The sequence below is a fragment of the Lygodium microphyllum genome, chromosome 2 (genome assembly GCF_053477565.2).
Source record: "Lygodium microphyllum isolate KBCC chromosome 2, Lygodium_microphyllum_v1.1.10, whole genome shotgun sequence".
NCBI classification, from domain to species: Eukaryota; Viridiplantae; Streptophyta; class Polypodiopsida; order Schizaeales; family Lygodiaceae; genus Lygodium; species Lygodium microphyllum.
The window spans coordinates 93437124-93451451 of NC_141136.1; the positions used below are offsets into that span (position 1 = coordinate 93437124).

At 38.2% G+C, this 14328-nt stretch overlaps 1 protein-coding gene across 2 annotated transcripts; it reads left to right on the plus strand.

The window, feature by feature from the left end:
- The first annotated feature begins 6699 nt into the window (after positions 1-6699).
- LOC148040027 (Low-density receptor-like protein) lies at positions 6700-10519 on the plus strand. 2 transcript variants are annotated; one of them, XM_087696039.1, is made up of 2 exons: positions 6700-7120; positions 10320-10519. In XM_087696039.1, exons 1-2 carry the CDS (start codon positions 6970-6972, stop codon positions 10370-10372), a joined length of 204 nt encoding a protein of 67 aa, XP_087552165.1. In that variant the 5' UTR covers positions 6700-6969; the 3' UTR covers positions 10373-10519. The 2 variants fall into 2 exon arrangements, with proteins under 2 accessions (XP_087552165.1, XP_087552173.1); XM_087696047.1 differs by having other exon boundaries at positions 6719-7120; positions 10300-10519.
- Positions 10520-14328: the final 3809 nt, after the last annotated feature.

Genomic DNA, 14328 nt, shown 5'->3' on the forward strand with positions numbered 1-14328 from the left:
GTATCATAATTTTAAATTGTTGCCAAAATTACTGCTTTTGAATATGTAGATACAGATATAACTTATACATTGCTTATATACCTCTTACATTTAGAGTATGATCCTTATAACTCTTCTTGTATAGGTCTTTATGGATGAGCGCTTCCTAAATTGGGACCCTGAGCATCACATCAAAGTTCAAATCATCTCTACACATGTATACTAATCTTTTAAAAATGGCATAATGCACAAGTGTATTAGGCTAAGCCTCAAGCAGCTAGAAATTTTTGGATATCCTAATTTCTATGTGATGCACTATCTCAAGCATAAGAAAGGGGTCCATTGCTTACACTCTCGATGCAATATGGGAAAGGAAGGGGATGTTGCTTTGTTTTTTGGATTGTCTGATATGTTAGTTTCCTTTGCCCATCAATCCCATGCCTAAGCTCACAAAAAATTTGGAGATTGGGCCCACTTTAAAAACCAAAGAAGCACGTCGACGCATTCGATTAGTTAAACCAATTCACCAATTAACCAAAGGAAGTGGATAATATCATAGACGGATATATGCTCAATTTGGTACAATGAGAAATATGTTCCCTCATGTAGAGAATGATACTATTGCCAAAGTCCTAAGCAAGGATATGGTAAAAAATGCATTGGAAAATTGTAAATTCAGGGACATTGTAGATGGTGTCGCAAGTGAACATCTTAGGGATGTGAGCAACTTGTTTACTGCTACAGATGCTCAGGGATTATGTGACAAGGTGGGAATGAGTTCTAAGGCATATAGTATGATCTATCAACAATTGGATACATGATTTAAGCAAGTCTTTAAAACTATGCAAGTAATGCCTTTTCCAAAACCATTTCACGCAAAGAAGGCTCGAAAATAACTAAATGAGAAAGTTTTAGAACTAATTGGTGAGCCAACGCATCTAGAAAATACACACATATTGAAGTATGGCTCCAAAGAAGTTGCATTTGTATTGAATGCATCCAACAACTTTGTATTGGATATATGTAGGGTTCAGATTGTTATAGTCAAGTTCTACAAGATGTCTATGGAAGAATATAAAGGCAAGCTTAAGTTGTCCTCAAACTTGATGAGAGTGAGATTATTAAGAGGCAAAAACTTGAAGGTGTGAGTATAACACTTATGAATCGAGCATTGGAACCCAACATCGATGAAAACCATCCTTTATACTTCAGTATACAATCATAGAATGAAATATGGTGGCTTGCAACATTTGAAGTACCAAAGGAGGACCATGAAGTAAAAGTTTTTTTAAACCTCACTAATATACCCAATGTTATTCAACAAGAAAATAATGGAGCAATTTTACACATCGAGGGGTTTGGGGACTATCAAGTTGAATGGCATCTTACAGGTGATTTAAAAACATTTAAGTGTATGTTTGGTTTATCAAATGCAACAAATGCAAAATTTTCGTGCATAAACTACATGCAAACTAGGAAGAAAGGAAAATATGGAAAGAAAGAATGGCTTGCCAAGACACGACGACAAGGTGCTCCAACACGTGATCAAAAAGTCATGAGAAATGGAATGCTAGTTCTAGTGGATCCAAATTAGTGCCCTATTTTGGAAATACCACTAACAAGGGTTCACTTTTGCACATTGCATTGTTTGGTTAGAATAATTGAGAAGTTAGTATATGAATGTATATGCTTTGCATACAAGATGCAGCTTAGGTCAAAAGCTGATGCTACATGCAAGAAGGTAGAAAAAGTCCTCTCTGAAGTTGGATTTCATGGGGGCCAAGTAGAAATAAAAAAGGACGGAAAAAAATCAGGAAAGAGTGGAAATATCCCTTGTAAACTATGCTTTGACGGACCCAAGTCTAGGAAGTTTATATCTCCACCTCGAGATGAGAAAGCAATATACTTGTAAAACAACCAGAGAAGTATGAAGCATGGAAAAGGTGGCACCTTGTTGTTCTGGATTGGAGCAATCGGAAAGGGGACAAACGAGGATTGCAAAGGCAAATGTTTGGATACACCTAGATAGATTAGTAGCTCTCTTACAAAAGTTGAGATTTAGGGATGGTGATGCCAATACATTTAAAGAGACAGTTGCTAAATTTCATAAGTCCATGGTGGAGGCATGGACTACAAACAGTATAACACACTACATTATCAGTATTGTTACCATTGCTACTAGAGAGTATAGGGAATCACATATAGAGTTTAAATCAAGGAGGGCTCAGAGTCACTACTACTCCATATATATGTGTTTTTGGCTCCAACACACACATATATACATATACATGTATATACACATACATGTACACACACACACGCACACACACACACACACACACACACATACATACATGTATACGTATATATGTATACATACATACACACATACATACATGTATATATGTATATATGTATACATACATACACACACACATACATACATACATACATAAATAAATAAATAAATAAATAAATAAATAAATAAATAAATAATATATATATGCATATACATACACACACACACACACACACACTCTCTCTCTCTCTCTTAGGGGCACATGTCATTCGGGAGAAATCTAAGTCTTATCAAATATAGCGGCATATGTACAAACAAGATTCCATCAGGAAAATTGGAACAAATATCTACCTATTGGACTCAAATGGAAAGATGGCCACATGTATGCTAAATCCCTACTGGACCTTAACATAATTATGGGCACATGTTCATTTGTATTTATAATAAACAAAGCAAAATGTGTTTTCTATGACCTTTGGGGATTTGAATCCAAATGCAAGGTCCATTAAAAAGGCCTTGCTTACCTTTGGGGATTCCAACCCCGATGCAAGGTCCAGCTAAGCCAATAATAGGCTAACTAACACAAAAAAAAGCAAATACTCAAAACAAAAATATAAACACCAAACAAACACATAATTTAGGTACGCCACACCCACAACATGGGACCACATACATTTTATCCCTTCAAAAGTGTTGGTGGTAAAGGCACCTTTGCCTAACCACCCATATATTCATTATATTGACAATTGGCAAACAACTGAATGACTCTTTCTTTTATAAATACTTGGAACGAACTCTCACATGTCAAAAATCGCACGTATTTGTAACACAAAAGACAAAACATTTCTGAAGTAAAGCAACTAGTTTCAATCTTCATCCAATTCTTTCTCTTATTCTCCTTCACTATCACTATTTCTCAATCTTCTTCTTCACTTTCAATCTCTTTGCTCACTACAAGTGCGGAGGATCTAATGGTAAATCTCTAAATAAAGATCTTATTAAATGAGTCCCTATGTCTATTTGCCCTCTACAACCTCCTCTCATTGTCTCTCTGTTATTTGGATGTAGACCTACACAATTTGATAGCTTGACCTGTTTATACCTTGTAACAAAGTTATTCAAGACAACATGCAACTGCAAAAGGTAACAAAGAAGCACCATGGCAATTATCTTAACAATTGATACAATTGACTCACTTGCATAAGAGGCTTACTTGTGGTGGGTTTTTCCATGACAAGTAACCTTGTGGCAATGACTTCATTTAGGTCTATGGCACATGGAAAACCAACATATATATCAAACTTTTTATAGAATGGTTTATGATAACTTCCATTTGTTGAAGTCGCAAATAGAACCATTTTTAGAGATTGCAAAGACAACACGTTTTGTAAGAAGCCCAATCCCTAGTGACTTGGCATTATGTGCATCTTATGGCACTTACCTCATAGTCGCTTAGCTAGAGTGATCACAAAAATCTTTGCGCTGTGTTGGAATACCATTAGAAAGTGTATTGAGGCCATGATGGATATTGTTTGTTCTAAAAGAATGTTGGCAAGGCATGGCCTTACAGTTCCCTTGGTGGGTGACCATTAACATAGAATTATCATAGAATTCGAAGCATTGACATCCTTGCTGAACCTATGTGGTGCAATAGATGGGTATTACAATTAGTTGCATAGATAATCGGATAAACTTGAGACCCTTGGCATTTCCCTTCAAAGTTATACTAAAGAATATCAGATGATGTGCTTTCTCATTGCCTTGAAAATTAAACATAAGTTTTTGAAAGTCTTTGATTTGTAATTTTGCATCTTCGTTTGAACTTCTGCTAAAGATAGGAAGCTGAAACCCTAAAGTTGGTAGAGCCATCGTGCTAGCTAGAATTTGAATTGCTTGAGGGGATATTAAGAGTGGTTGTACCATCCCTGTGGATATAAGAATAGACTTAGGGAGGACACTTATGGTGCTACTGATGGCACCACTAGATGGTGGGGTTGTTCCACCACTTCGACTAGTCCTTGAAGGAGTAGACTGCCTAGCTTAGGTGTTAAGGGAAAACTACCACCTTTGTGTGTAATGGGACTGATCTTACTACGAGGGGCTGTAAGCCCCCTAACTCTAAGGAATACAAGACTAGTATAGTCCAAGGAATATTTGCGAAAAATTTCTTTGCATTTTCCTAGTTGTTCCTCACGTTGCTCTCATTGAATTTGAGAGATCTCTAGCATCATGCGCTCATGTTCTTGGTCTTAATAACTCTTTCTCCACTACTACTAAGCGAAGAGTCAAATACTCAAATTCCCAAAGGACTCCCAAAAAAGGCACCATTATCAAGACCTAAAATGGGCCTGACAATGGCTCTCATACACTCAAGCTCATTGAGGACCTCACAAGACCAACCCCCATGGCCTTGCGGGCCACGAGCGACTAGCAATAGATTAGGAACCCTCTCTCTAAACCTTGGCACACTACATTGTAGTCCAATCTCCTAACTGTAGCCCCGAACTCCAAGTAGGAGTGCCCAAACTGAAGGTGTCTAGTACACCACACGAATGTCACAAAGGCACCTACTTGATTGATTGCCGTGGCCTCTAGATATGAGCGATCTACCTGATTAGGGATTTGACTCATCGGTCCTCGTCTTTTAGCACAAATGTAATACTTACACTCTACTCATCCTCACTAGGCACCCCTTTAAACCCTTGACAATAATCGGCTTGGATCTCCTCACCCACTCAGTCAATATAGGAACCAATTGCTATGCAATGTTATATGCATAAAAATGCTTCGATGCATAGTGTTCATGAGAGTGCACAAGCATTTTTAATGCGAGAAAATAAAAATTGGGTGTAGCAAACAAGCCTTTATATCATTTCATGACTTTTAACTACGTATTGCATCGAGGTTGTCACTGACGTGCTTGAGGAGCCCTCCATAGAGACAAGCAATATGCCATGAACAACTTCGTTCACATAACTCTCACCTCTTCCTCTCTTTCACCCATCCCCCTTCTCTCATAAGAATTGCCATTATGCAAGAGAAATGGAAGGAGAGAGAAAGACTATTTTGAGGGAGGAGAGAGAAATACTAAAAAAGTAGCATTTTCATTTTTTCAAATTAGTCAATAAAATTTACATGAGCATGTAGAGGACAAAGAGGAGGATCCATTCTTCATATTTCTTGCGACAAATAATGGAAAATTTGTGCGTAGGAATTAAAAATCATCATGAAAAATGGCACCCTCTTTCCTATATGCTTTCCTCTCTCTCTCTCTCTCTCTCCGAATCTTTCATCAAGAATTGTCTTAAATTAAATTACCCCTTCAACATTGGCCCATGTCCCATTAAAATTGGTCCACACCCCTTCAAATCTTGGCTAATTTCTGCCCTCCTAGGTTGCTCGGACTATATTCCTCCACTTGTTGCACCACAAACACGCGGAGTTTGAGCCCAAGTGATGTCTAGACGCTTCTTTATTATTTGTAGACTCGACTTGGTGCTTTGTTGCATCTCAAACTTTAAAATGCTTAGTCTCTTATGCCTTGACCACTTTGTACCATGCACCACTTTGGGGCCTAAAATCTTCATTTTTGCTCACAAATGCCTTGTGGATCCACCTAGTATTGCCCAAAATCTCGAAAAACATACCTTTAAATTCGCCTCTCAATATATCTACCTTGCCAATTTTAGGAGCCGACCTTCTCATCTCAATTACAACTTTGCTCTAAATATAAATTGCCTTTAGGGGCCTCACAACATCTGCAAATAGTCCTAAAAACATGCCATCTACCTTACAAGCACAAGGTTGCAATAATGGAAGATTAAATCTATGAGTGTGCGTAGATCTACAACTTGCATGATGGTTTGCATTTCACAACAATAAAATGTTAATTGTTCACTGTTGTTTATGTTTACATTCAATATGGAATGACTCAAACTTTAAGGATAATTTTCTATTCTTCATAGATGCTTGCATGACAATGATACATTTATTGAGCAAATGCCTATGATTATTTGTATTGTGATTTGTGTGAACGGTATAGGTGTTTAGTGGTATCATGCCCCTAATAGCTACATGTATCCACATAATGAGAGAGAGTCCAAATGATATTGTAGGGAGGTCCATGCTTAGAGCAATGCTGAGATGGTAGTCTATCAGGGAAAGAGGGTGAGGATTAGCCACTTTAATCAAAGGTTTTTGGTTTTCTTAATAAGGGCGGGTTTTTAAAAACTCTCACGTGGCCTTGGGGGATTGTGGAAAACCATCATAGGGTGGGAGGGTTTTGTGAAAACCAGATCCGACTGGAACAGCTTCTAAGCGTAGATCACCCTAGTATACTTCAAGTAATGAAGTTACTCTAACCAAGGTGCTAGAAAGCTTTGAGCTTAAAGGTTCCTCTTAGTCATGAAAAGACCGAAAATTACATTGGAAAGGTTCCTCTTAGTCATGAAAAGACCGAAAATTACATTGGAAAGCTGTAAATTTTCAAGTGGAAGGTGATTCCCCAAAAAAAAGAAACAATGGACGGTCGAAGCCCCAAAGCAGATCTGCTTCTTCTCCAGCTTAGCTCGTATGTTTGTTGTCCCTTGTCTGCATCTGATCGGAGGAGAAAAGAAGCAATTTTGAGAAGGAAAGCTTGCTTCTGATCTCAAAGCCCCCTTGCTCCTAGCCTAGCAAGAGGTGCCGCTGGCATGGCGGCTCAGGCGGCCAGATGGAGCCTGCGTGTGCTGATCGTGGTGGCCATCTGCGTCGCCCTCTTTTACGTGGGCCGCCCTCTCTACTGGAAGCTTTCCGCCACTCTGCAAGACCTCTGGCATCAGCAGTATCAGGCCATCAAACCAGGTCCTCTGCATTTTCTCTTCTTTGAATTCGCGTCTCAAATGATCTTTTAGGATCTGGATTTTTGTCGATTCCTTTTTTTGGTAAAATGCGAAAAGAGAACGAGCAGAGAATTATTGTTGTCTTTGTTTCAGATCTTTTTTCTTATTTCCTCCCTCAGGAAAGTAAAGGAGGTTGATCCGCCCTTTTTTAGTTACCTTTAAAGAATGCGACCTTCGTTCTGTATGGCTGATCAAAATGATGGCTGTAAGTGGATGGAGTTGAGTGCATCCGCACCTGTGGCTTTTTATAGGTCTAGGTTTGGGAGGAGCCAAGCAAATGTGTGACTTCAAGGGATCAATGTTGGTGGTATGAAAGATTGCTCATGGCTGGGGTCCGGGGAGGAGATTGAGATTCTCATCAGTGTTGTTGTCTTTTTGCATCTGATTGGCACAGAATCAAAATGTACAAGCCTGCTAATCCATCATTGTGATCATGATGCTTGGAATTGTCAGCTCTGGAGCAACCTCAACGCAAGTCTATAGAAAGGCAAATTAGGAATAATGGGCAGTGGATCCAACTTTCTTGCCAGCTTCCTATTATTGGAGTAGGGAAACCCCACACCATACATAAAAAATCAACGGATATGTGCTTCTGTTTGGGGCCGAAAGAAGTGTTGGACAACTTGTTTAAGGTGGGCCATCCTTTTTGATTTTCAATTGTAGGCTCATCATGTGACCATACGTGGCAAGTGGACACAAGAAATACTATCATAGGGCTGTATGTGATATACTGAAGTGTGGACACCCCAAGTTGCAGCTAGATGGGCAGCCGAGATGACTAGTCTGGAGGTAACCCAAATGGAGGATAGGCAAACTGCCGGGACAGCAGGTAGAGATAGGTACATAGTGCAGGTGAGCGGTGGGGCCCATCTACTTGTTAACAACACATTGGACTTGCCAACCTTGTAAAAGCGCTCAATTCCTTGTATGTTAGTAGAGAGATGCATCGATCGAGTCTTGTGTGTAAAGGAGCTCCTAGAAAAGCTTTGCAATGAGTTGTGTAACAAGTGGAAGTGTGTGTTACTGCATGAGGTTGTAGGATTCAGATGTGGTAGACTAAAGAAGGAGATTTGATTGACAATCGAGCTAAAGGTAGTGTAGAGTGTGCTAGAGCACTGTTTTGGCAGGGTTTTACTAGTGATTGTTATATTATATGGCTTATCTCCACAGGCCCATCCCATTGCACATTCTTGGAGGAGCTAAGTGCTACCTAGTTAGTATGCGAATCAAAGTTTGATCTTGGAGCAAGTGTGGATGAAGTCACAACTTGCTATCTTGTGGAGAGATCCATGTATAATAAATAGGGACTATGTTGGGAAGGGTCCACTATTCCATAAACTGAGGGTCCTTTGCAAGTTGTGCAAAGATATCAGCTGCTGTCCTGAATTGTGCTTTTGAACTAGGCATCATAATCATATTCTTCTTGCCAATAAACAGCACTTGGAGGCCTCAAAAGATCCACTTTACGATCAAATTGCACATTCTCAGCATGTTGCCCATGCTATGTGCCTAATATCAATGCTCTATGATCTTTTAGATCGCGATGCATCACCATTGCTTGCATCCTCTCTAGTAGAGCATGATGATGGCATGCTTGCTGATTTGTACTCAGTTGATCACAAATTCAGTAAGTTGCAAGTGCATTGCCTTGCAATCATGTGCCTTGGGCAGCCCACCTACTTGAAGAAGTTGATATATCTTGGTGATGGAACCATGAAACTAGCCTTTCTTCTCATACGGATGGTGATTGACCTGATTTGACTTAAATTATAGAAAGCAATTAATTTTTGTGTTTGGTCTTTTACTTAATGGGCACACACTTTGAGGTGGCCGAGAAACCCTAGTTTTTGCTGTAAATTAGGATTTTGATAGCAAATGCATTGTTGTTCACTAGCAATATGCTAGGAATGGCTGAGAATGGTTGTGGGTTTGTCAAAGAAGGGGAGAAATGGCCGAGGAGCGAAAATTTTGCATTTCCAGCCCTAAATGGTGATCAGCATCAACATCCCCAAATTCGGCCCTTGATTTGAGCACATGTGGGCACAATTGAGCCTTCTCCAATTGCATGCAAGTCACTTTAGTTATAGATCGGCAATCTTTGACAAATTTGCTGTAATTATTCAGATTTGTAGTAGATCTCCTCCTTGTTTGGTTGAGATTCAATGGCATGCTTCTCAAGATAGCTGATAAACCCTAGTTACAGCAGTGATCTAGAGAGAGAAAATCAGGTCACATCCTTATTTTTAGGGTTTTGCTGCTGTCTGAAATCCTAATTTCTGCATCAGCAACTGTCAATGACCTTGTTTTCAGGGTTTCTTGCTGTTTATAGGGCTAGAATCTACTCCAGAACAGGTTGCCTTGCTGACTTGAAGCTTCAGCAGCTGTCTCCCTACCTACAATTAAGTTCTCTACTCTCAGATATGCCCCAAATAGCCCAAAGTGGAACAAAAACAGCCCAACATGGAAGATACACTTGCATGCAGCCCAAAACTGCTCCAAGGTTGACATTTGGTAAATTTTCATTTTCACTAGGGCCTCCACATGCAAAAACGAGCTGCATAGCCCTTTGAGCTTGCCCTCATTAAAATAACATTAAATGTTGCCCAATCTCAATTTTAAATCTTAACTAGTTGAACTTGAAAGCATTGAAACTTTCCACAAACCTTAGTTTCGAACATTAAACCATTTACTCTAACCCCCATGAAACCAAAAGTCATTTCAAAGGGGAAATTCAATGTCCTTGCCCAAGATCTGCCCTAGGTACCCCTTTGCACTTGTCCATTACAACTTTTCCCAATGTATCCCACTGCTGAAGTTAGAATTGCTTGTCACCATGATACACATTTAGCCTAATCTCACATGTACACCTCATATATGCACATCTTAAGTTTCGTAAGAAAGGAGGAGTTTGGAAGTTGTAAAGTCTGTTCTAGATATTTGAAGCCATTAAGTGCTGCTATTGTGGCCATCTCACTAGACCCTGCAGACACATGCAAAGTGAGTCAGATTTATGAAAATATTTAATATGCCATGGGTATGGATGTGGATGGTTGCACATTGAGAGTATTGCTTTGTTTTGCTATGAATGAACCATTTTGCTGCATACTGAAACTAAACTTCTGCTGTGTATGTGTTACATAGATGCTTCTGACCTTGTGCAGGAAGCTCGAAAAATTGGTTGAATCTCCAAACAGAATATATCATAGAATCTTAATGCAAATGGAAGCATATCCAACAGCTTTATCCAAGGCTGCCATAGCAATGAGATAATGGAACACCTGAAAGATTTGTACATGTAGCATTTTTGAACTGCAGGTGTCATGGGTGCAAATATGGGAATGAAAATCACCATTTTAGTGAAGCAGTGTTTTTAAAGGGACATATTTGTGTCTGTGTTTACATTACTGTGAAGAGTTTATGGTTAACTGCAATTAGTTGTATAAAATGTTGATGCTTCTAACTGGTGCAATGAGTCTAAATAGATTGTTTGCAACTTGAAAAAAGTCTCTCTCATCAGGGAATTTTGGCTTCAACAGGTGTTTGGAAAGAGAGTTGCTTTTCAGAATAATACATTTAGAGAATTAGGAAGCTAGAAACCAATTTTAAAAATCCACGGGAAAATAGATGCAAAAACTAATTTTAGAGTTGGCTTTATAAGGGAGAATTGGTTTTTTGTAACTTCAGCATTTGCATTATGTAGGGCCTGCAAAAATAAAATTTAAATTTAGGTTGTTCTTCACAAAACTTCACAATGAGTAAGCATAGAGTAGACGAGTTGTTTTGGGAATGTTGGCCTTCTATAGTTGCACAAGGAAATGTCTTTGTTAGCAACTGATGTATTACATTGGGTATTAGTCAATTAATGGATGTGTTTTGGTTGATGAATTGACAAAGTGAGGAATGATCAATATTAGTCATGTAGTATGAGCTTTTTGGGCTATGCAAATGTGTTAGTAATAGAACTTTTGAGGCATTTAAAGAGCTCTCAATACTCTACTATCGTGAAACGTCATAGGTTGGGAGAATATGGCTTGTACTTTCTCACTGAGTAGGGATTGAAGCTTGTCAAGGATAGAGTTGATAAGTTAATGGGTGCTGCCTTGTTTTCTATGGTTGAAAGAGCATAGAAGAGGATTTATGGATAAGGGACATTGGTATTACTTGTTAGGGTAAACATGGACCATCGCACAATTTAGTTTGTGAATGATTAAATGCAACCTTGTGAATTTTAGATTTAGGTTTTTCTCCACAAAACTTTACAATGACATGAGCTTATAAGGCACAGAGTAGAAGAGTTGTTTTGGAGATGTTAGCCTTTTAGAATTACATGAGGCAAGATATTTGTGAGCAATGATGTACAACATTGAGTATTCAATCAATTGATGGATGCGATGTGGTTGGCATATTGAAATGTGATTAATCATTAGGACAAAAAACGCTTCAAAAAAGACACTTGTAAGAAAATGATTAAGTTGCTAATTAGTTGAGATTTTGGAATAATGAAAACGCCAAATTTGGTTGCTCAGATGTGATTAATGAGAGAATATTGAATTCATCAAAGAGCTGAGCCATTAATTGTTCCTCAAATTTAATTTATGTCAATGTCACATTTTTGGCTGTTTTTTGTCTTGTGATCTACTCATCAAAGTGTGCACAAGTATCCATCGTAGTCGGTGGGAGGGATGTGGTGGATATAAAGAGATTTGTGGGTAGATGAAAATATTTATCCAAAGGATTCTTTAACAGGTAAATCTCTTAATTTTTTTAATATTCATGACTACATGAGATATGTTGGGGAAGGTTATAATGGGATGCTTGGGTATTGTAAAAGCTTACACTTTGCATCTTACACATATATGGCTCAGATGAATGAAATGAGAAAAGTATTATTTATTGCAGAGACAAGCATTTCAGAGCTAACAAATAAGATTGACGTTTTGGAAAATGTTAATAAGTTATTACAAGACAAGTTAGTACATTTAAAGAAAACTCCAATAAGATTAAGAGAGAGAGAGAGACCATTAAAAAATGTAACTAGCTTGTGTAGGAGAGCAAAAAAAAGAAGATTGAATCTTACAAAAAAATATGTCTCCAACATGTCGGGTATAAATATTCGTGAGTGAGGAGAGAATCAGTTTTTTAAAAGAGACCATGAATAAGAATGATATTTTGAGGATTCTTAGGTCACCTCAAAATATGGATTTGAGAGGCCCAACTCTCAAAGAATTAGTGAAGGATTTAAAGGACACAGTAAAATCAAACGAAATTGTAGAGACGTGATACTGTGGGCATTAGTCGAAAATGTTATCGGGCTATCTCAAGATTATGGTTAAAAAATCTAAAATGTAATAGAATAACTGCATTTGGGTTACCTCGAGCCCTAGGAGTATTGGTTGTAAGGATTGCCATGAATCGTAAGATTCCACAAGTTTTCGGGGAATACATTCATATTGAAGCATCTATGCCATATGAAAAGACAAAAAGAAAATCTAGTTTTGAATACAATGTATTTAACAATATACGGGTTGATCTAAGAAGAGTGCAGATTGCAATGGTTCACATATATAGACTCATGTTGGAGGAATGTTAGATGAAGCACAGATTCAAAAAGGACAAAAGATGAAAAGAGTCAGCATTTGCATTATGAACAGGGCATTGGAATACAGCAATGGTGGGGGTCAAGCACCAGTGCATAAGTTCTAGTCTGAGATGGAGATTTGGTGGGTTGGTGCAGCTCAGGTACCAATTGAGAATCATGAAACACTGAAATGGTTGTTTACTCATACAGGTATTCCAAACATTATTAAGTCTCAAAGTGAAGGAGAAATGTTAGTTGTTGATGGGGTTGGTAATTTTAATGTGGAATGGCACATGAATACTGACTTGAAAACTATCAAATGTATGCTTGGAATATGTAATGGGGCAAATACAAAATATCATTGTATTTATTGCATGGAAAGTGTTGGGTCTAAAAATTGGAGCAACTTGCACCCTGTAAGAAGAGCCCCAACTAGAGACTCTATAGATTTAAGTAAAAAGAAAAACAAGGAAGATATATGGGATCCAATTCTTTCAATTTCTCTTACTAATGTTTATATAAGTACTTTGCATGTAGAGATTAGAATTATTGATAAACTTCTCAGGTTGCATCTTGACTATGCATACTCAATTAAGCCTTTATCTTTATCGAATGAGTGTATTGACAAATGTGAGGCATTACTCTCCAAAATGGGTTTTCATAGAGGTCAAGTTCATTTAAGAAAAGATCCAACACTTTCAGGGAAAACAAGAGATGTCTTGGCTGATGTCTCAATGGGAGGCTCAAAAGCTAGACGATTTTTAGGTAACCATACAAGAAAACAGGTGAGCATTACTTGGGAGCATTGGAGAGAGCTGTGTGGGATAACGACAAACGTTGCAACCACACCACGACTTGCATTTCTAAGGATGGAGATTTGGAGACATGTTGATGTCTTCCTAAAGCTCCTCAAGCAACAAACGAAAATGTACACGTATCCAGAAGAGTTTAAATGTTCGATTACAAATCTTGTTCCGGCAATAAAGGAGGCATGGGGAGAGAAAGATATCACTTTTTATTTGGTAAGAGAGAATATTTAATCCAAGCTTTATTCGATAAAATTTTCATTGGCAGAAATTGATTGTTACTCTTATGAATTTGCAGCATATCCTTCATATCCATGGGCCTTACTTTGTGGAGGAGCAAGGCCCCCTCACAACTTATAGCGGCCAAGGCATGGAAAAATCTCACTATCAAGCACGTACAAGTTTTTTTCGAAGCATAAGACATGGAGGTGGAGTTACAATAAGCAATGCTTTTGAGGAGCTATTCAATTGGTTTTTTCGACGACAACTTCAAAGAATGAATACTTCAACTTAAGAATTCATAGTATTTTTCGACAACAACTTCAAAAAATGAATACTTCAACTTGAAAATTCAAGAAAGAAAAGTACAAAGCTAGCTCTCAGGAGCCTTTACATCATTCTCCCTTTCCGTGATATTTTCTCTATAACGCAGAAATTTTCTTCTCTTGTAGCCAACTATTGATTTTATATCAGTTTGATTTGCTGCCAAAGCATAAGATGAGAGGGCCAGAAAGTATCCAGCTCTAGAAGCAGAGAAACCAGGACCATAACCAAAAACCCTAATTG

Coding starts and splice junctions, on each gene's coding strand:
- LOC148040027 (XM_087696039.1), top strand. CDS start 6,970: ATGGCGGCTCAGGCGGCCAGATGGAGCCTGCGTGTGCTGATCGTGGTG. Junction 7,121..10,319: donor GTATCAGGCCATCAAACCAG/GTCCTCTGCATT, acceptor GACCTTGTGCAG/GAAGCTCGAAAAATTGGTTG.